Below are 21523 nucleotides of genomic sequence, written 5' to 3' on the forward strand. Positions count from 1 at the left end.
GTAGGGTTGCTAAGAGTCAGAATCGAATCGATGGCAACAGGTTTGGTTTTGGTTTACGATACATGACAATAAATCTGAGCTTTCCTTCCTCTTTGTCTAAGTGAATAACATATAAAAAGTAGATAGGCAACTGGGTTCCAATTTTTATTCATAGTCTGGAAAAGTTATTAAAGTGCTGTCAACATATGGCAGATTTACAAGCTATTTCTAAAAGCTTTTTGGAATTCTCTAATTACACGAAAGCATTCCAATTGTATTGTTAAACCTTCACAATTTATGTCTGTTGATAAAACATAATATTAACATGTTGAATAAAAATCTCGTTATTCACTAACAAGTCTTAGGAATATATCATGGTTTAGTTTTCATAACTTAATTATTCTTTACTGCTCAGGAAGCAGAAGATTTCATGGATTATAGAAGAGTGTTGCTAGCTCATTTCATGAGGTTTAGATGGTGAACTGATGAGCAAGGAAATAAGAATAAAAAATTGTGGCAGTAAAAAATTGGAAACAATGTGTGGGTAGGGTCACTGGCTTTGGAGCAGATAGAGAGGGTCTAATTCCAGCTCTGTCATTTCCACTGAGGCTAAAGAATTAGCTTCTCAGAGCGTGTCAGTGTATCTCCAACATGGAGATTATACCCTTTCCCTAGTACTAGTACTGCATACCTAGCACACAACAAACCCTCAAAAACGGTCCTGTTCCCACCCTCAGTATCACCATCCTCCTCCTCTTCTTGCTTCCTCTCAAAGGAAAAAGAGAAATCTACCGTAAACTCAGAACCTTCAAGTTCCTTAGAATGTTCTTTTCTCCAGATTTTCAAAGGCTGGCTCCTTCATGTCATTCTGCTCTCAGCCCCAGGTTGACCTGAAATAGCCCCCCTTATCTTCCAACCCTTCCCTCCATTACTTTATATCAATGAATTTACTGTATTGCAATTATTCATGATCTGAAATTATACTGTGAACTTATTTAACATTTTACTCCACTAACATATAAATTTTATGAGAGCAGAGATTTTGTCTAACTTGGTCACTGCTGACCCTCAGAGGATAGAACATGGCCTGGCATATAACAGATGCTCAGTACATATTCGTTGAATAAAGACATGAATCACAAAGGACTAACCATGCTAATAACTGAGAGCTTGACCAAATGACAGAGCTTTAAAGTCTACTATAATTCACTCTTCAGAGTTGAACTCTGGGTTAGTATTATTCTAAAAAAAAATAAGCCTAGTCAAAATGCAAAGACTGAATATAAGTGCTGTAATTGTTATCTGAATTAACATTTAAGCTTAAATTGTATAATTGAATGTATTTTCTACCTGAGTTGAGGCAGTTCATGAGAGAAGGCTAAGGTAAGAAAACACTTTTTAGTAATTTTAAAAGGAAGTTACGCCTGAGAATTGAAACACAGACATTAGCAGTGGTTTCTAAATTAGAGCAATTGTGATTATTAAATCAACAACTTAAAAAAAATCTGTTAAAATAAGATTAAACAAGTAAATGTGCCAACCTAAACAGTATTTATAAAACAAAGGTAACAATCTCTGCTGCTTAACTTGTCTGACCCTAGCCTTTTACCTAAAGGCAAGAATAAAAAACAAAACAAGTGTTTAGAATAAAGGGCTTTGAAAAAAAATCTTGTGTTCTATTCTTGTACAATTAAAGTTCTTGGATTTTTCTCTTTTTGCAAGTCACATTAATCATTATTTGTGCTGCTTCAGAGGAATGCGATACTTCAAATTAAAATAAAGATCAATTATTAAGTTACCAACATTACCCTCAAGGTTTATTTTTACCATCAATGTAAATGAATTTTCAGCTAAATTATAGAACTGGAACTGTGTGCTTTCAAATGCAAAATTAATGATGTCATACTCAGATATATCAACAGACTGCTCTTGGAGAAGTACTTCATAATGAAGCAGAAATAGAATTAGTTACTAAAATGATAACCCTAGGATTTGTCAATGAACTATTTTCTGAAATGTTTTAAAGAGAAAACTAAAAAAAGTACATATAACACCACATCAACATCATAAAAAGGTAACACAAGAAAGCTTCATAAATGAAATCTTTAAAGGACTCACTTTAGAAAGTACTTAATTCCCAAACCACTGAAATTTTAACCAAAGCAAATATTTGCAAATCAAATGAAAGTTTCATACACTAGGTAAGATTTAATTTTTAAGGAAAATTCAAAATAATTTACCTTACCATGATCAAATTTACTGCTTTTATCAATGAAGACAAAATTACACCTAATTATAGTTTAAAAGAAACAGCTCTGCATAGGTATATTACATTAAATCTAACTAGATCCAACTAATTAGCCTATATGTTTTGTTTACATTTCTACTGCCAACTCTAATCATCTCTACCAACTTCTTAAGGCTCCAGAGTTGTATTTGCCCAACAATCATGTATTTAAGTTTCATACTACATGAATATTTTTTTCTCTTTTTTTAAGTGGCAATCTTAGTCTAATGCATATTTTCATATAGACTTATGTATTATTACATAAACAGTGTTTGTATCTCAGCAATTTAAAAATAAGTTCACTGATGTCTGGTAGTTTTTTTTAAGACCGATTTTTATATGGATTTTTACTTTTTTTTTTTTTTCCAGTTAGGATATATTGCATAGTCATTCATGCAGATAGATTCTGGCAAAATCTTCCCTCAACCACAGTGTCATGATCTTATCCTGCATCATGACATCACTCAAAACTGCTCTACTTTTTAACCTCTAGTTTGGACATTCATTGTACAGCCTTTACTGCCTGAGGTTCCAGTCACCTCCTAAACTACTCCCTCTATCCTATTCTTCTTCAGCTGAACTTCAAACACTTTATCCAGTCCATTTTCTAATCACCATGCACCTGCTTTTTTCACTATTACCTTATACTCAGCTTGGATTTCATAGTCTATAATTTCAATAAAAATTTTGCACATACCTTGGAATCCACACCTTTCTTTTTGTCACATCTCACTAGCAAAATCCAACTAAACCAACTAACTATTTCTTCATGCTTGCATGTGAACTGTTAAGCACTACTAGAGAAATACATACGTATACACCTGGAAGGATTGATGCTACCATGAATTTATGGTCACAAACCTTGACACTGTCCAGAAACTCTACCATGTTTCTCTAGTTAGCAGTCTCTATCCAGCGTGACAATTTTAAATTATACACACTCATCTCAAATGTCCATCCTCTCCCCATGAGTCTCAGAAAATGTCTTTGCTTTCTTCTTCTCCAAAGAGTTAACAGGGGTCATCAGATAATAATTACCTCAACTCCACTGCCAATAAATCTACCATGTTATCAACATGTGCACCCATCTTCGCCACTTTCTCATACTGCAATGGTGGAAGGGCCCCTCCCTAATGCTCTCTTGTCTTCTGAATGCCACCCTTTCCATCTTGTCAAAGGACCTTGAACTAATCTTTATTTCCTCATTACGTTCTCTTCTTCAGTTAAAACCATCTGGATTCTATCTCACTGCCCTACCAAAAGTGCTCTTAGTAAAGTCATTTATGATCTCCCTATTGCTATATCCCATATATATTTTTCAGTCCTTATACAACGTATCCCAGCAGGAGCAATTGATACAACTGAATACTGTGTCATTTTTCACAATACCATCTTCCCTTGCTTTCTGTGGTATCATACTCTATTGGTTTCTTCCTACTTCTGGGACCACCACTGTAGTATCAAGTGCAGTCCCTCATAGCAGGCATTCACTAAGCACCTGCTGATTCACTAAATGAATGAACTTACTAGATGGTACAATTATTACAATTCTGAGGAATTTTCCATTAGCCCTAATAGATTTTAAATTCCTTGCTATATCTATCTCATGATACCTTTCTAAAAGAAACAATTTTAAAGAAAAGGAATATTCAAGAATATTCTTGGCGGTGGGGGGGAGCTAATTTCTTTTTAAAAAATACACACACACTAAAATCTAGTACTATAAATACATGTCAATATGATCCAGGCAATAAAAATGATCTGCAGTATTGGCCTTAACAGTCATTATGAATTAAAAAATGATTCAATGTAAATTTAAATACAGGCATACTACCTCATCTTTTTCATTAGGTTTTTGTAAAACAGGAAATAATTAACATGGGGAACATTTAAATCAAAGAGAAAGTGGATGAAGGAAAAGCTTCAGTTATCCATGTCCAGTCAACCCAGCACAGTGTTGCCAAAGAGTAATGATTAGCCCCACAGCAGACAACTCCAGTGGGGGAGGCAGACATTCTCTTTCTATAGAATAATTTACGTCTGTTTGTCGACTTTACTGTTTGAAATTTGAAGGGCTGAGGAGAAGCTTACAGAGTAGAAGGAATTTCTTGGGGAAGCAAAACTTTGTAATTAAGTGCTGGAGGAATGGCATATTACTTGAAAAATTAGTAAAGATGTGTATTTCTATCCCAAGTCTCTACTCTCTTCTCTTACTACCTTGGTGCCACAGTCTGGAAGGCTTTTCCTAGTGGTGCTATTTGGTTCCAGGTTGAGACCTGTGACGGTTAAGGGTGTGTGTCAACTTGGCTGGGCCATGATTCTCAGTGATTTGATAGTCGTGTGATAGTGTGATCACATCCATGATGAGATTTGATGTTATGTGATCACCTCCATGATGGGATCTGCTGTAAGCAGCCAACCAGTTGAAAGGGAGTTTCCTTGGACATGTGGTCTGCATTGAATATAAGTGGATATTCTAGCAAGGCTTGTGGCTTTTGTTAGTTCTGGATCCTACAGCTGGCTCCTGTTCATCTGATCTCCAGTTCCTGGAACTTGAGCTAGCAGCTTACCTGTGGTCTTGCCTGCTGATCTTTGGGATTCAACGATTTTCACAGCCTGTGAACAAGAGCCCTGCTCTAAGACTTGCCGATCTTGGGTTCACCAGCCCCTGTGACTATGTGCGTCAGGAGAAGCCTCTATTCTGACCCACGGACTTGGGATGTTCCAGCCTCTACAACTGTGTGAGCCATTTCCTTGACATAAATCTCCTTCTCTCTGTATTGTGCTCATGAGGAACCTTTACGTAGGTCAAGAGGCAGTTGTTCGGACAGAACAAGAGGATATTGATTGGTTTGAAGTCAGGAAAGGTACGTGTCAGGGTTGTATTCGTTCACCATACCTATTCAATCTGTATGCTGAGCAAATAATGCGAGATGCTGGACTATATGAAGAAGAACGGGGCATCAGGATTGAAGGAAGACTTGTTAACAACTTGCTTTATGCAGATGACACAACCTTGCTTGCTGAAGTGAAGAGGACTTGAAGCACTTACTAATGAAGATCAAAGACCACAGCCTTCAGTATGGATTGCACCTCAACATAAAGAAAACAAAAATCCTCACAACTGGACCAATGAGCAACATCATGATAAACGGAGAAGAGACTGAAGTTGTCAAGGATTTCATTTTACTTGTATCCACAAATAACAGCCATGGAAGCAGCAGTCAAGAAATCAAAAGACCCACTGCACTGGGTAAATCTGCTACAAAGGACCTCTTTAAAGTGCTGAAGAGCAAAGGTGTCACCTGGAAGACTAAGGTGGGCCTGACCCAAGCCATGATACTTTCAATCACATCATATGCGTGTGAAAGCTGGTCGATGAGTAAGGGAGACCGAAGAAGAATTGATGCCTTTGAGTTGTGGTGTTGGCGAAGAATACTGAATATACCATGGACTGCCAAAAGAACAAACAAATCTGTCTCAGAAGAAGTACAACCAGATGCTCCTTAGAAGGAAGGATGGCAAGACTGCGTCTTACATTCTTTGGACATGTTGTTAGGAGGGATCAGTCCCTGGAGAAGGACATCACGCTTGGCAGAGTACAGGGTCTGTGGAAAAGAGGAAGACCCTCGACGAGGTGGACTGACACAGTGGCTGCAACAATGAGCTCAAGCGTAACAACGATTGTAAGGATGGCTCAGGACTGGGCAGTGTTTCGGTCTGTTGCTATGAGTAGGAACTGACTCGATGACACCTAACAACAACAACAACTCTCTCTATATATTTATACACCTTTTTGGTTTTGCTTCTCTAGAGAACCCAGCCTAAGACAAGACCCTAGAAAAATATCTTTCTTCTCATTAATTTTTTATCTTCAGCCCCTCTGGCAATTCAGTGGCTACTTATTAATGCAGTTCACCAAATTCTCCTCCAGGGCACATGGTAATGCTGCAGCCCTCCCCAACCCTCGTGAATTACAGTGGCCATGTGACTTGCTCATATGAGCTGATATAACATATATCTTTCAGAAGTGGTATGTTAAAAGTCTGTGATTTACTCCTACCACTCCCACTCCATAGCAAGTAGAAATGCCCAAGAGGGTGGATGCTCCATCGGTCTGGGCTGAAATGTACATAGCATGTGGTCTTAGACAACTGAGATTTTGAGGCTGGAGGTTACTGCATCATAACCTAGGTCTCTCTTCGCTGACATGAATTTGTAACCTGCTTACTATATGCAAGGTGGGGTGCTAAACTAGAAGAGATAAAAAATATTTCATTAAAAACAAGCTGATTTTGTGACTCTCCCTTTAGTTGCCAAGCACCCTTGTTTGGTCCACTATATCAATCAAACCTAATAGCTAGGACAGCTTCCACCATTTATACATCAGTATGAGTAAATGTTAGAGTTGGAATTATTAGCGAGCTGTAGAACTAACTGCCTTCTGAATCACGGAGATAAAGTTTCCTACAGCTGATAAAACCTATGCTTTCTAAAACAATTATAAATACAGGATAGAGGTTTACACAGAGGGAGATGCATATAATGAATATCAGTTAAAGAGTAAGCATGATTTCTGTAATTCACTCTAGACAAGAATTTTACTCTAGATAAGAAAAGGTGATTTCATTCAACTGTTATTATTTTAGAGTCAATTCCATATTGTCATGGATTGAACTGTACCTCCCCAAAATATGTACCAACTTGGCTAAAATTCCCAGTATTGTGTGGTTGTCCTCCATTATGTGACTGATGTGATTTTCCTATTTGTGGTAGATCTTATCACTGTGATGTTAATGCAGTGGATTAGCAGCAGTTATGTTGATGAGATACAGGCGATCAGATTGTGTCTTAAGCCAATCTTTTTTGAGATACAAAAGAGAGAAGTGAGCAGAGAGAAAGGGGGACCTCATACTACCAAGAAAGCAGTGCTAGGAGCAGAGCTTGTCCTTTGGACCTGAGGTTCCTGTGCAGAGAAGCTCTAGGCCAAAGGAAGATTGATGACAAGGACCTTTCTCCAGAGCTGACAGAGAAGAGAAAGCTGACAGAGAAGAGAAAGCCTTCCCCAGGAGCTGACATCCTGAGTTTGGACTTGTAGCCTACTAGACTGTGAGAGAATAAATTTCTCTTTGTTAAAGCCATCTACTTGTGGTATTTCTATTACAGCAGCACTAGATGACTAGGACACATATACTCCTACATCTCTTTTAAAGTACCATTTAAACGTACTAACCATAATGTAACATTCACTGTGATACAATTATACTTCATTAACCACAGAAACTTAATTATAAATACAAGCGAAATTACTGTTCTCTAATATGATGTTTAAGGAGCACTGGTGGTGCAATGGTTAAGTGCCCAGCTGCCAACCAAAAGATTGGCAGTTCAAATCCACCAGCAGCTCTCCAGGAGAAACTACCTGGAGATCTGCTCCTGTAAAGATTACAGCCTTGGAAACCCTATGGGGCAGTTCTACTCTGTCCTATAGGGTCGCTATGAGTCAGAATCGACTCGAAGGCAATGGATTTTTTTAATATCATGTTTTACCAAATTAAACCTTTTTAAATGAAAATGCTAGCTATTCAGTATATCACATTCCTTTGTCTTATAAAAAGTTCAATAATCAATGCTAAATAAGAGATTAATATACAAAATATCCCTAAGGGTGAATCTAAATGTTTAAGAAACATAACCCGTTGCCATTTAGTCGATTCCAACTCATAAAGCCAATAACATTAGCACGAAACATAAGGAAACAATCAATACTCTTTTAATAAATATGACTAAAATTGTTAAGAAAAAAAGTAAAAAAAAAAATTGTTACCCTCTAGAAAATTAGCATAGATCTGTCATTTCAGTGGTTTAGAAAGTCTCAGCTGGATAGTTCACTCAGATTAAAGAAAATATAAGTTCAGATTTACCTCTTTACATTCACCTTTTATAATTCCTTTTTAGGTTTATAATTTCAAAAACCACTCTAACAATGTCAACTCTATTTAAGAAGTCCATATTAATGATCAACTACATTAGGAATATTTTGAATTTAGATACAGTCTCTAGCTCACTAGTTTTTAAAACTCTCTTTCAGAAAACCTGCCTGTATAGAGTAGATAAAAAGAAAGAAGTTCTGTAGGGGGTACGGGCGTGGGCTGGAGTTGCATGGAGGTACAGAGCTTTTGCCTATTTTCCCATCACCTTGTTGAACCACCTCCCTTACCCCTCACCCCCACCGTCCCGGCCAATCGCTCACTTATGTTATCAACGTGCAGATTTTACTTCAGAAGGTAATGGAAGAATTTTCCGCTGGGATTTAAAAAAATAAAGGTCACAGAAAACATAATGAAAATTTAGACAATAAACATTTACTAAACGTTTTCTAGTGCTGGGCACACAGTCTAGGAGCCCTGGTGGCGCAGTGGTTAAAGTGCTTGGCTGCTAACCGAAAGGTTGCTCCGCGGTAGAAAGATGTGGCAGTCTGCTTCTGTAAAGATTTCCAGCCTTGGAGACCCTACGGGGCAGGTCTACCCTGTTCTGTAGGGTCTCTATGCATCAGAATTGAGTTAATGGCAATCGATTTTAGGCACACGGTGCTAAGTAAGTGGGATATAAAAACAGTGAGAACTTAATCCTTATTTTTGAGTTTTACAAATTCTACCAGGGAAAGGGGGGTGAGGAAGTAAGAAAACTCGCAGACCCATCAACAATGAACTGTAACTGGAGAGAAGCAGAGGATGCAGGAAAGGAAGTACTTGCAGGAGGTATGGGGAGGCAAGCACAATACAGTCAGGATGACATCACAGAGGGGCAACATCCAGGTTGGGAGGCGAAAGGCATTCTAGGTAGAGAAGATGGGGGGTATAAAAAGCACATAAATGTGCTTAGGGCATTTTGGAAAAAGTCCATTGTGGCTAGAGAGGAAGGTGCGTGAGGGAAGGTAGGCTGAGACCAGACTGTAAAGGCTGTGTAGGTCAAATCAAAAAGACTGAACTTTTAAGGCCACAGGGACCAGGGAAGCTTTGCAAGCAGGACTGTGTGGCATGATTACAACTTTCTTTAGTGTCAAAGTGGCATGCGCTGAAAAGGAAAGATGCTGCAAGTGTGAAGATCAGTTCAGGTGTGTATCTCTACGTCAGTTTTCTGATTTTTATCCTGTCATACCAAAAACAAAGCTAACAACCCAAAAAACAAACAAATTTTTTTCTTAAAAGTCTGTTCAGATTTTCCAGTTTTGATTGTATGCAAGTTACATGTCCTCAAGAAAACATGAGCTCCAGGGCAGGGATTTATTCTCAGATATATCCCAAGGCCAAGAGCAGCATCTGGAGCACAGTAGGCACTCAACAAACATCTGTTAACGACACACATGACTTCTCCCAGTTGTGACTGTGTCTTTGAGTAGATCTCTCAGTGCTTAATGGGAATCACTGCCCAATCCTATGACAACGTGCTGCTTCACCCAGGTCAGGAGACTACAAACACACACACCTGTGAGCGTTCCTGCTGAGGGGCCCGTTCAAACCCATCCTTCATCAAATCCCACTGTCTCCTAAGAGATGAATAATGTGGCTCTTACTGTTACCAAGTTCTTTCCCAGAAAATTATTTTCAGTGGGGATGCTGATGAGAGAGAGATAAAGCTTTGCAATTTCTAAGTCCAGCTCTTTTCTCACTTTACAATCTATTTATGTTATTTTTTATTCTTTCCCTTGGTTCTTTTTTTCCAAATTAATGAAATCTAGACTTAGTTAACTGTATATTTATTTCTTCTTGATATACATATTTAAAGCTATGTATTTCCCTAAGTACAACTTTGGCTGCTTTCCCACAGAATTTAATGTGATCTTTTTATTTTAGTTGTCTGTTAAGTAGCCTATTTTAGTATAATAGATTCATTCCTTGATCCAGTTGTTATTTAAGATATTATTTTTAAATATTCATGTGACTTTACATTTTAAATATGTGTCATATATTTCTAATGTTATATTTGGGTTGGAAGTATGGATATGTATTTCACTGAAAAATCCTCATTGTCTGTAGGAAATGATGAATATTGGCAAAGAATCTGATTATGTAATCTTTCTATTTCATTTTGTCATTCTTTCAATCCTATCTTTTGACTGTAATGCACAGGCTTGTCATTTCTTCATAGTATTAAAAACAAACAAGCAGGTGCTATCGAGTCGATTCCAACTCACAGCAACCCTATAGGACAGAGTAGAACTGCCCCATAGGGTTTCCAACAAGAGGCTGGTGGATTCAAACTGCCAACCTTTTGGTTAGCAGCCAAGCTCTTAACCACTGTGCCACCAGGGCTCATCTTCATTGTGTATTTGACTCTAGGGTACCATGATTATGTCTTCCCAGTTTCTGTCACTCATTTTGCAATTTATTACGCTCTTTGCTAATATATCTGATTTCAGAATTTAAATCCACTTTATTAGAGATCATAGTTAAAAGATCTTCCATACATTTGAAAAGGCATGATAAATATAAGCCCCATTTTGCTCATTTAGGCAGCATTTGGGAGGATGTTAATGTATTTCTGATGAATCCAACTGTATTTAGATTTTTCTCATTTATATCTGATAGCTCTATGTTTTATGGAGAATTTAGTATGTATATTTTTTTGGTTTTTTATACATGTAATATTATATGTAGGTTATTTTATGTTATCAATATTTTGGTGTTCATAAAAATAGAAAAACCAAATAACTATTAATCCACTCCTTTCTTTGTTCTGGCCGCCAAGAATCCTGAAGCCGAATTTCTGTCCAAAGCCTAGATACTGTACAAGTTGGGAGAATGCACTGCCGGGTACTAATCTTACCTGTAATTTAAATATTCCCTGACTGTATTCTGTTTTCCATAGCTCCATTTGCATTATGTACATTTTCTGTAAGTCACTTCAATTTCTTTGCAAAAGGAGGGAGGCAACAAATGGACAGTCTAGGAGATGACTGTATCTTTCTAGGGACTAGGGTAAAAAAAAAAAATCACTGCCATCGAGTTCATTCTGACTCATAGCAACCCTACAGTACAGAGCAGAACTACCCCACAGTGTTTCCAAGGAAGAGCTGATGGATTCAAACTGCCGACTTTTTGGTTAGCAGCCATGATCTTAACCCCTATGCCACCAGGGCTCAAAAAAAACCTTTGTCGAGTCAATTCCAACTCATAGTGACCCTATACGGAACCCTGGTGCTGCAGTGGCTGCTAACTAAAAGGTTGGCAGTTCGAATCCACCAGCTGCTCCTTGAAAACCCTATGGGGCAGTTCTACCCTGTCCTATAGGGTCCTTGTGAGTTGGAATTCACTCAACAGCAATGGGTTGGGGACTAGAGTAGGCACTGTGAATATGAAAGGGAATCTACACATCAATACATCCTAATTTGCTAAGGAATTTCCTAAACACATTTGTAATTACCCATCACTAAAAAAAAAAAAAAAAAAACTCATAAAAAAATATATTTCTAACTCCAAAAACACCCCAAATGTCTGAATCCTATTGAGGAAGAAACTGGCCTCTGTATTACTAAACTCACATTCTCAATCTTATCTCACTGTTCCAAGCTCCTCAATCTCACCCCCTTCCTCACATGTTTTCCCCCCTTGATATTCTTAAACTTGATCCCTGCCCTCCCTTCTCCTTTTTAAGTCAGATAGGTTTCATATTCTATTTCCATTATTATTCCACCATTGTGTTGGTTGGTGATGTTAGCCACTTCTCTTTTTTCCATAAATCTCCCTCAGCAATCTTTTGTAACTGTGTCTGGGACAGTGAATTTCTTTTGCGGAGTTTGCTGCCTTCAAAATGAAAGGATATCATGGCCTAGTAAAGTGATCTAATCTAAGACTCCATGGTTTTTAAATGTTTTACATTATTTCCCCAGTCTTGGATCAGAAGTACTTCTTATCATTTTTTCATGAAAGCTTCCTGTAGTTGGCTTTTTTTTTTTTTTCCTCTAGTTCACAAACTTAAAGCATACTCATCAGAATGTTTCCTTTGAGGATTAAATACTCTGGCTGTTCTACATATTCTCTTTTAATTTATAGAATAAAGTTGGTTTTCAAAACAGGAAAAGTTTTTTTTTTTTTTGGAATTTCATTAAATTATCAGTTTCTATTCAGCTTTGTGTATTTCCTCTAACACTCTATTCACTGTAGTGGACTTAAGTCTTTTTTTTTTGGCTGCCAAACACCTACTCCCCCCACCCTTCTAACAGGGCCTCAATTTCCTGTTTAGGAATTACTAGGTTTCCTTATACTCACTTCCGGGGACACTGAGTGCAAATCCTGCTGGCGACTTTTATCAAATCCTCTCTTTCATTCCCCAAGGGGCTGCATGTGACTGAAACACTGTTAGTTGACCTCTTTCTTCTGGGGCTATGTGTCTTGAGCAGACTAAGACTAGGGTAGAAGAAAGAGTCCAAGGTTTAATAACTGCAGGATGCCCCTGGGTGACAGGTGAACCACGGGCATCCTCTGTAGTAACTTGAAACTGTTCTGAGTTCTTCTTTGGCCTTCCCTCAGATTCCGTGGCACCACTGTATCCTATCAATTTTACTTTCTGCTCAACATAGCCATTGTTTTCTGTTGTAAAACAAATAATTTTATATATGTACACATAGATGTCCCCGAGTAGCGCAAATGGTTACGCACTTGGCTACTAATCAAAAGATTGGAGGTTCAAGCCCACTCCAAGGCACCTCACAAGACAAGCCTGGCTATCAGCTTCCGGAAGTTCACAGCCATTAAAATTCTATGGAGCGCCGTTCTACTCCGACATACATGGAGTTGCCATGACTCAGAATCGAATTGACAGCAACTTTTTTTTTTTAAAATGTATACCTGCTCTTTTCTGTATGAGCCATCTTCTTTTGCAATGTCTTAGGTTAATTTTACTCATTTCTGTTTCACACTTGTCAATTTTCAATATCATTTTTGTTTCGGTTACCCTTATCATATAGTAGCATTTTCCCAAGTTTGCTTTGGGAAACAATAATTGTACCTCAATGTTAGCAGATATTACATGAAAAAAGAAGAGGGGAGTTACAGTTAAGTAAGTTTGGAAAACACGGGGATAGATAAAATTAGATTCTTTTCGTGTGTATAGTGATTTTCCAATGTAGGAAGAACATAGCATGTAGCTTTTTCCAAGTTTATTTTATCAGTGAACCCTATTTAACCTGCCATATCAAAAGAAACCAGTTGTCTGTTGAACATATTTTGGGTAATGATATTCTGTTGTTGTGAGGTGCCGCGGAGTCGGTTCTGACTCATAGTAACTCTCTGCACAACAGAACGCAACACTGCCCAGTCCTGCACCATCCTCACAATTGTTGCTTGAGCCCATTGTTGCAGCCACTGTGCCATTCCATCTCCTTGAGGGTCCTCCTCTTTTTTGCTGACCTTCTACTTTACCAAGCATGATGTCCTTCTCCAGGGCCTGATCCCTCCAAAACATGTCCAAAGTAGGTGAGATATTCTAGATGCTGTTATTTACTGCCTCCAGTGAGGACTTTAGTTCTTGTGCTTTCAATAGCGCACTGCTCTCTCTTTCATTGTCTTTTCCTTTTAAATACTGGTCATTCCTACTTAGTATTCATCTTCCCCCATCCTATCTGTTTGTGATTCTTGTGGTTACTTGAATGTCTCATGTATACTTTTAAAATCTTGAGGCTTGATTTTTTTTTTTTTATGGAATTACAAAATTTTTTTTTAACTGATCTAGGTGGTTTAAATTTTTCAACATGCGCCTATGATCAAAGCTTATATTTTTAAAGTCTTTTTGTTGTTGTTGTTTACTACTGGTATTTCCTGTTTCTATTGCTCTTTGGTAGATTAGAGTTCCACTGGCATTCTTGATTATTGCTCAGTGTTTATAACTGTAACTTTCCTGAAGCAGGCAACACCTTGGTGGTACTTTCTTTACTGTTTCTGCAACACAAATTTCAGAATTTTGAGCTTCTATTTTTATCAATGTGGACCTATAAACTTCTAGTGGTGATTTATAAGATATTCTCAAAAATACTCCTGAACCTCAGTGATGAAATCAGAATGTTAAATCATGGTGGTTCATAGGATAATTTAGGAAGATGAATTTCTTTAGACTCCCTTAGTAAATTCCTTGATCTACATAAAGGTGTGTGGTATAGAACTTTATCAACAATCTCAAACCAGCTTATCTGTAACTTGGTCATGTTGGTGTTTTTTTTTCTGTTAAGTGAATGTTCAATTTTTTTCATTTTGATATGTAGACAAATAGACAAATAGCTCAAGCACAGACCTGGAGTAAAATATTTTTTCCTGATCACTTTCCTGATAGCCAATTCCTCTGACTGCACTGGCCAAATGAAAGGCAACTGTCAGTAACAAGGACACTGGGAGCAAGAGGCAACAGATGATGTTAAAACAATATACTAATACTTTTTCACCTGATGATTACACTTGAGAGAAAAAATATTTCCTGACTGATCATAGCTACATTACTCAACAAATGGAGCACTGGAAACAATCTAATTGACTAACATTTAGAGAATTGTTAAGAAAAATATGCTGAGATGAATCCTTACAAACTATACTTAAATTTTATTCTTTAGAAGCATAGAAGACTACATAAGGGAATATCTTAAGTAACTTTTTATCATAAAAATTAGAAAAAAAATACAAAATCTAGGTATAATAAAAACAGTATTTGCACAGTGATAAGGATATGCTAAATATACTAAAGGAAATGCTGTTATTTGCAATGGAGATGTTCTTTGTATTCTTTTATTTACTAAAGTTAACTAATAAAAAAATACAGGTTCTTAGACAAACCATTTTATCTATAGGCAAACGATAATGTGGGTATTATATTTACACAAGTTTATAAATAGATTTATATATAATAACATATACACACTTATATGTATATAAATCACACATATACACGTATATATGTATATAAACATAAAATATTGCTATGGGTAAAAAGGCTTTCTCATTAAATACGATGCACATTTAGACAAAATACACATTTGTTTCTTTATAAGAATACAGTCAATTTTCCTATTTGGGATGTAGTCCTTATTTTCCCCAAACTGTCTTGTCTCCACATAAATTATGGAGGAAGTTAAAAACCAAGGTCATTCTAAGTATGCCATGTCAAAGGCAACAAGAACACCCAGACATTGTATACTCAAACAAACAAGTATTCTAAAAGCAGAGACTTAATTAAATAAAATTAGTTAGTTTTAAGTATGACTTTTTAAAAAATGTGGATTCCTTGGCTTAAATCTAGGAATACCCTAAACCAAAGTGAACAAATGCAGTTACTTGGGATTGGAAAAAGGGAAGAAGAGGCATACTGTACCTGAGGGTCTCATTACCCTGACTGTGAAGGTGACACGAGTTCATAATGAAGAACAGAATCTAACGTTTAAACAGGATAGATCTAAGGGAATGTAGAAGCCACCTACATACTCTGAAAAGATCTATGGTAGAAAAAAATCTAAAGAGGGAGAGGCCGTGAGGACTGGTTTGTTATGGCCAGGAAACTAGCTGAGAGGCAGGAACAAAGCCAAGCAGCTTTTCTCATCAAGCATTTATTGCTCTGTTTAAATCTCTTTGAAGAATCATAGATGTATATGAAATACTCGCTGGGTAAGATCCCCTCTTCCCCCAGCCAGAACGCTGAGACTAACCCAAATCTTAGTGACATGCAATTGAAATATACAACTGTCTCCTTGACGTCAGCTTTTAACACTGTCAACATTAAAGGTGAGGTCCATTCCAACAACCCTTGGTGGACATTTATGCTATTCACAAGTTGTCTGAAACCTTTCAAGAAAATAGCATCAGTGGTCTTTATGAGCATGATATAAAAGTCTTTCTTAAGCTATCAATAAAGGGCAGTTAAACTAAAAATTTCTGCTTTGTTCCAAGCAGCAGATAATTGATGAAGCCTTGTCCCAGGAAGAGCTCCAAAGCACTTTACACAGGGATACTCAGAGGACTGATTTCTGGGAAGCCGAGTATCTCACTCAGCCCTCCTCAATTTCTTAAATACTGTAATTTTGTATCTTTCTTATCATGCTTTCTTCATCTTAGAAAGTTTTTTATTCAGCAAACATCTTACTAACATTAAAATAACTTTTAAAGAAAAAACTTCACCCACAAGCCTGCCACTACATGAACCAATTTGTCCACAGGATATATCATTTGTAGTTGTAAGCATACCATATATGATGGAGTCAAACATTTCTAAAGGCATTACCTTTACATTCCCTGACAACATGCTCTGGTAAACTGCCCTAGCGTGCACATTTGATTAGTACATATTATAAGAAATTCAGTGTAAGCGCCAGACCCATCAAAAATATAAACATTTAATGGACTCCCCCTAAACACATACCACAAAACACATACTTTATAGAAAACATAGTTTTAAGACACTTAATTCACATTTATAAACCACTTCACATCTTACCTCTTCTCCAGACAGATAGTAGGCTGAGAGCAGTCCACCAACAAAGCGTATATTTACTTCAAAAACAGAAATTGCAGCATTCTATGGGAAAAAATGAAGGAGGTTCATAAAATGACAGTACACAATTCAGAACACTATCATTGTGGTAAAATTCACTAAATATTTACATTTTGTTCAAATCTTATATGCTTGCCCACACCCATTTATATATAAGGGAAAAATTTCCATTTTTTAATGTCAAAATAGACATACAGATAAACATGATATTTAAAGTCAAAATTATAAAAAATATTTAAAATAAAGTTCTTTCCTCCTTCTGTTCAACAGTAGATAGAATTCTCAGCACTCGCTATTTGTGCACATATGATAGGGCTAGGGCATTCTAGTTTTCTATTTTGTGCTATCTATTTTGTTCATTTGGATGCTTTGTGCTTTGGCCAGGAGTTCAACATTACTCTAGCATTCTTCTCACATCACTGCAAAGATGCAGAGATAGAACACAAATAGGATTTGAAGTCAGGGACTTGGGTTCTAGTGCTGGTTCCCCACTTCCTACCTGTGGCCTGGGATGGTCACGACTCCTTGGGAAAAAGATTTCCTCTTTGCATAAAGGAGATGATAATAATAACGTGTGTTGTACCTTGCTGAAACAGCTCTTATTTTTATCAGTAATAGCTTGATTTTATTATTATTTGCAATGTACCTATCCTGTGCATATGTCTTTACATGAATTATGTCTCTTAATCCTCACACCAACCTTATGAAGTAATTACTATTATTATGTTCATGTTACAGACAAAGAAACTGAGAGTTACAGTGGCTAGTGTGACTTGTTCAATGTCAGACAAGTGGCAGTAGATTTGAACTTTGATACTCTGATTCCTGGTCTAGGGCTCTTCCCCACTCACTATCCTGTCTCAAAATGTCTCATGCGGTAAGGCATTAAGTCTCTTTACTAACAGTCAAAGTGAAATACAAACAGTAATTGCTGCCAATATTTTTATTATTTTACATTATTTGGCTACTAAATGAATCTGTCCTGCATTCTCTTATGAGATACTCTAGCACAGCTAAGTTTTGATACATGGAATGTACACTTCCAGCTTCAGTAAGCTTTTTTTCATGTTCTTTAGGCCCAGTCAGTAATTGCTCACTTTTGCCTGAAGTCAAACCATTCACAGATAATCATGGGGGCTAAGAGCAAACTATAATACATGCACTAAATATCCAGCAGATGAGCTTAGTCAAAACTGTCAGATATTATTTCTTTTAACAAATATTTATGGAGCAGCTACTAGGTGCCAAGCACTGTGCTAAGTGCTGAGGCCACATCAACAAAGACTGAAAAGATCCTCAATCTCATGGAGTCTACATTTTAGTGGGAGGAAGCACCTCCAGAAAAAAAGGGAGATACATAGTCATTTTATTCCCACATGCTCTCTCTGAAAAGTTACAAGAATCTAAGAATCAAAGCTAAGTGTTTGTCTAACTAAAAAATTTCAAATAATTTCCTAAAAAAGAAAGATTATGAAAACTAGTTAGAAGAGAGAATTACTGGGTTACGGTTAAGCAAAAGTATCACAAAATAAGACTTTTTGGTGAATTTGTTTAATTGTGTTTCATAATTTATAATATGCACATATCATAATTTGATTAAAAATACCCTGTCGTTGTTAGGTGCCGCTGAGTAGGTTCCAACTCATAGTGACCCTATGTACAACAGAAGGAAACACTGCCCAGTCTTGAAAAATTCTCACAATGATTTTTATACTTGAGTCCATTGTTGCAGCCGCTGTGTCAATCCATCTCATTGAGGGTCCTCCTCTTTTTCACTTACCCTCTACTTTACCAAGCATGATGTCCTTCTCCAGGGACTGATCCTTCCTGATAACATGTCCAAAGGATGTGAGACGTTGTCTCACCATCCTTGCCTCTAAGGAGCATTCTGGTTGTACTTCTTCCAAGACAGATTTGTTTGTTCTTTTGGCAGTCCATGGTATATTCAATATTCTTCGCCAACACCACAATTCAAAGGCGTCAGTTCTTCGGTCTTCCTTATTCATTGTCCAGCTTTTGCATGAATATGAGGCAACTGAAAACACCACGGCTTGGGGCAGGCGCACCTCAGTCTTCAACACGACAACTTTGCTTTTCAACACTTTAAAGAGGTCTTTTGCAGCAGATCTGCCCAATGCAATGCGTCTTTTGATTTCTTGACTGCTGCTTCCATAGCTGTTGATTGTAGATTCAAGTAAAATGAAATCCTTGACAATTTCAATCTTTTCTCCATTTATCATGATGTTGCTTATTGACCAGGTTGTGAGGATTTTTATTTTATTTATGTTGAGGTGTAATCCATACTGAAGGCTGTGGTCTTTGATCTTCATCAGTAAGCGCTTCAAGTTCTCTTCACTTCCAGCAAGCAAGGTTGTGTCATCTGTATAACGCAGGTTGTTAACGCATCTTCCTCCGATCTTGATGCCCAGTTCTTCATAGAGCCAGCTTCTCGGATTACTTGCTCAGGATACAGATTGAATAGATACGGTGAAAGGATACAACCCTGACGCACACCTTTTAGGACTTTAAACCACGCAGTATCCCCTTGTTCTGTTCCAACAACTGCCTCTTGATCTATGTAAGGGTTACTCATGAGCACAGTTAAGTTCTGAAATTCCCATTCTCCACAATGTTATCCATGATTTGTTATGATCCACACAGTTGAATGCCTTAACATAGACAATAAAACACAAGTAAACATCTTTCTGGTACTTTCTGCTTTCAGCCAGGATCCATCTGACATTAGCAATGATATCCCTCATTCCATGTCCTCTTCTGAATCTGACTTGAATTTCTGGCAGTTCCCTGTCAACATGCTGCTGCAGCTGCTTTTAAATGATCTTCAGCAAAATTCTACCTGTGTGTGATACTGATAGTGTTCTATAATCTCCACATTCAGCTGGATCACCTTTCTTGGGAATAGGCATAAATATGAATCTCTTCCAGGTACCTGTCTTCCAAATTTCTTCGCACAGACACGTGAGCACTTCCAGTATTGCATCCATTTGTTGAAACATCTCAATTGATATTCTGTCAATTCCTGGAGCCTTGTTTTTTGCCAATGCTTTCGGTGCATCTTGGACTTCTTCTTTCAATACCACTGATTCCTAATCAACCTCCTGAAACGGTTGAACGTCAACCAATTCTTTTAGGTATAATGACTCTGTATATTCCTTCCATCTTCTTTTGATGCTTCCTGCATTGTTTGATATCTTCCCTGTAGAATCCTTCAGTATTGCAACTCTAGGCTTGGATTTTTTCCTCAGTTCTTTCACCTTGAGAAATGCCAACCATTTTCTTCCCTTTTGGTTTTCTATCTCCAGCTTTTTGCACATGCCATTATAATACTTTACTTTGTCTTCTCAACCTTCCCTTTGAAATCTTCTGTTCAGTTTTTTTACTTCATTGTTTCTTCCTTTTGCTTTTGCTACTCAACATTGAAAAACAGGTTACAGAGTCTCTTCTGACACATATTTTGGTCTTTTCTTTCTTTCTCGTATTTTTAATGACCTCTTACTTCCTTTATGTATGACGTCCTTGATGTCATTTCACAACTCAACTGGTCTTCAGTCAAATCTATTCTTGAAATGGTCTCTAAATTCAGGTAGGATATACTCAAGGCCGTACTTTGGCTCTTGTGGACTTGTCCTAATTTTCTTCAGTTTCAACTTGAACTTGTACATGAGCAACTGATGGTCTCTTCTGCAGTCAGCCCCTGGCCTTGTTCTGATTGATGACATTAAGCTTTTCCACCGTCTCTTTCCATAGATGTAGTCGATTTGATTCTAGCAAGGTCTGTGTGTATAGTCACTTTATGTTGTTGAAAAAGGTGTTTCCAATGAATAAACTGTTGGTCTTGCAAAATTCTATCACGCGATCTCTGGCATCAGTTTCTATCACCAAGGCCATATTTTCCGACCACCAATCCTTCTTCTTTGTTTCCAACTTTCAAATTCCAATCATCAGTAATTACAAATGCATCCTGATTGCATGTTCCATCAATTTCAGGCTGCAGAAATTGGTAAAAATGTTTAACTTCTTTATCTTTGGCCTTAGTGGTTGGCGTGTAAATTTGAATAATAGTTTTATTAACTGGTCTTCCTTGTAGGTGTATAGATATTACCCTAGCACTGACAGCGTTGTACTTCAGGATAGATCTTGAAATGTTCTTTTTGATGATGAATGCAATGCCATTCCTCTTCAAGTTGTCATTCCTGGCATAGAAGACCATATGATTGTCTGATTCAGAATGCCCGATACCAGTCCATTTAAGCCCGCTAATGCCTAGGATATTGATGTTTTTGTGTTCCTTTTCATTTCTGACAACTTCCAGTTTTTCTAGATTCATACTTCGGACATTCCACGCTACAAGTATTAATGGATGTTTGCAGCTGTTTCTTCTCATTTTGAGTCATGCTGCATCAGGAAATGAAGGTCCAGAAAGCTTGACTCCATCTACGCCATTAAGGTCAACTGTTCTTGAAGAGGCAGCTCTTCCACAGTTGTCTCTTGAGTGCTTTCCAACCTGGGGGTTCGTCTTTCGGCACTATATCAGACAATGTTCTGCTGCTATTCATAACGTTTTCACTCGCTAATGATTTTCATAAATAGACCACTGGGTCCTTCTTCCTAGTCTGTCTTAGTCTGGAAGCTCAGTTGAAACCTCTCTGCCATGGGAAACCCTGCTGGTATTTAAATACCAGTGGGTAACTTCCAGCATCACTGCAA

At 37.4% G+C, this 21523-nt stretch overlaps 1 protein-coding gene across 1 annotated transcript in view; it reads right to left on the reverse strand.

Moving 5' to 3' along the window:
• MAN1A1 (mannosidase alpha class 1A member 1) overlaps window positions 1-21523 on the reverse strand; it is a 182523-nt gene that overhangs the window by 97227 nt on the left and 63773 nt on the right. The window contains exon 4 of the mRNA XM_064290347.1: window positions 16739-16819. Within this exon, the coding sequence (XP_064146417.1) occupies window positions 16739-16819 (81 nt within the window). The remainder of the gene's footprint in view (window positions 1-16738; window positions 16820-21523) is intronic.

Source organism: Loxodonta africana, chromosome 1 (assembly GCF_030014295.1).
Source record: "Loxodonta africana isolate mLoxAfr1 chromosome 1, mLoxAfr1.hap2, whole genome shotgun sequence".
Taxonomy (NCBI): domain Eukaryota; kingdom Metazoa; phylum Chordata; class Mammalia; order Proboscidea; family Elephantidae; genus Loxodonta; species Loxodonta africana.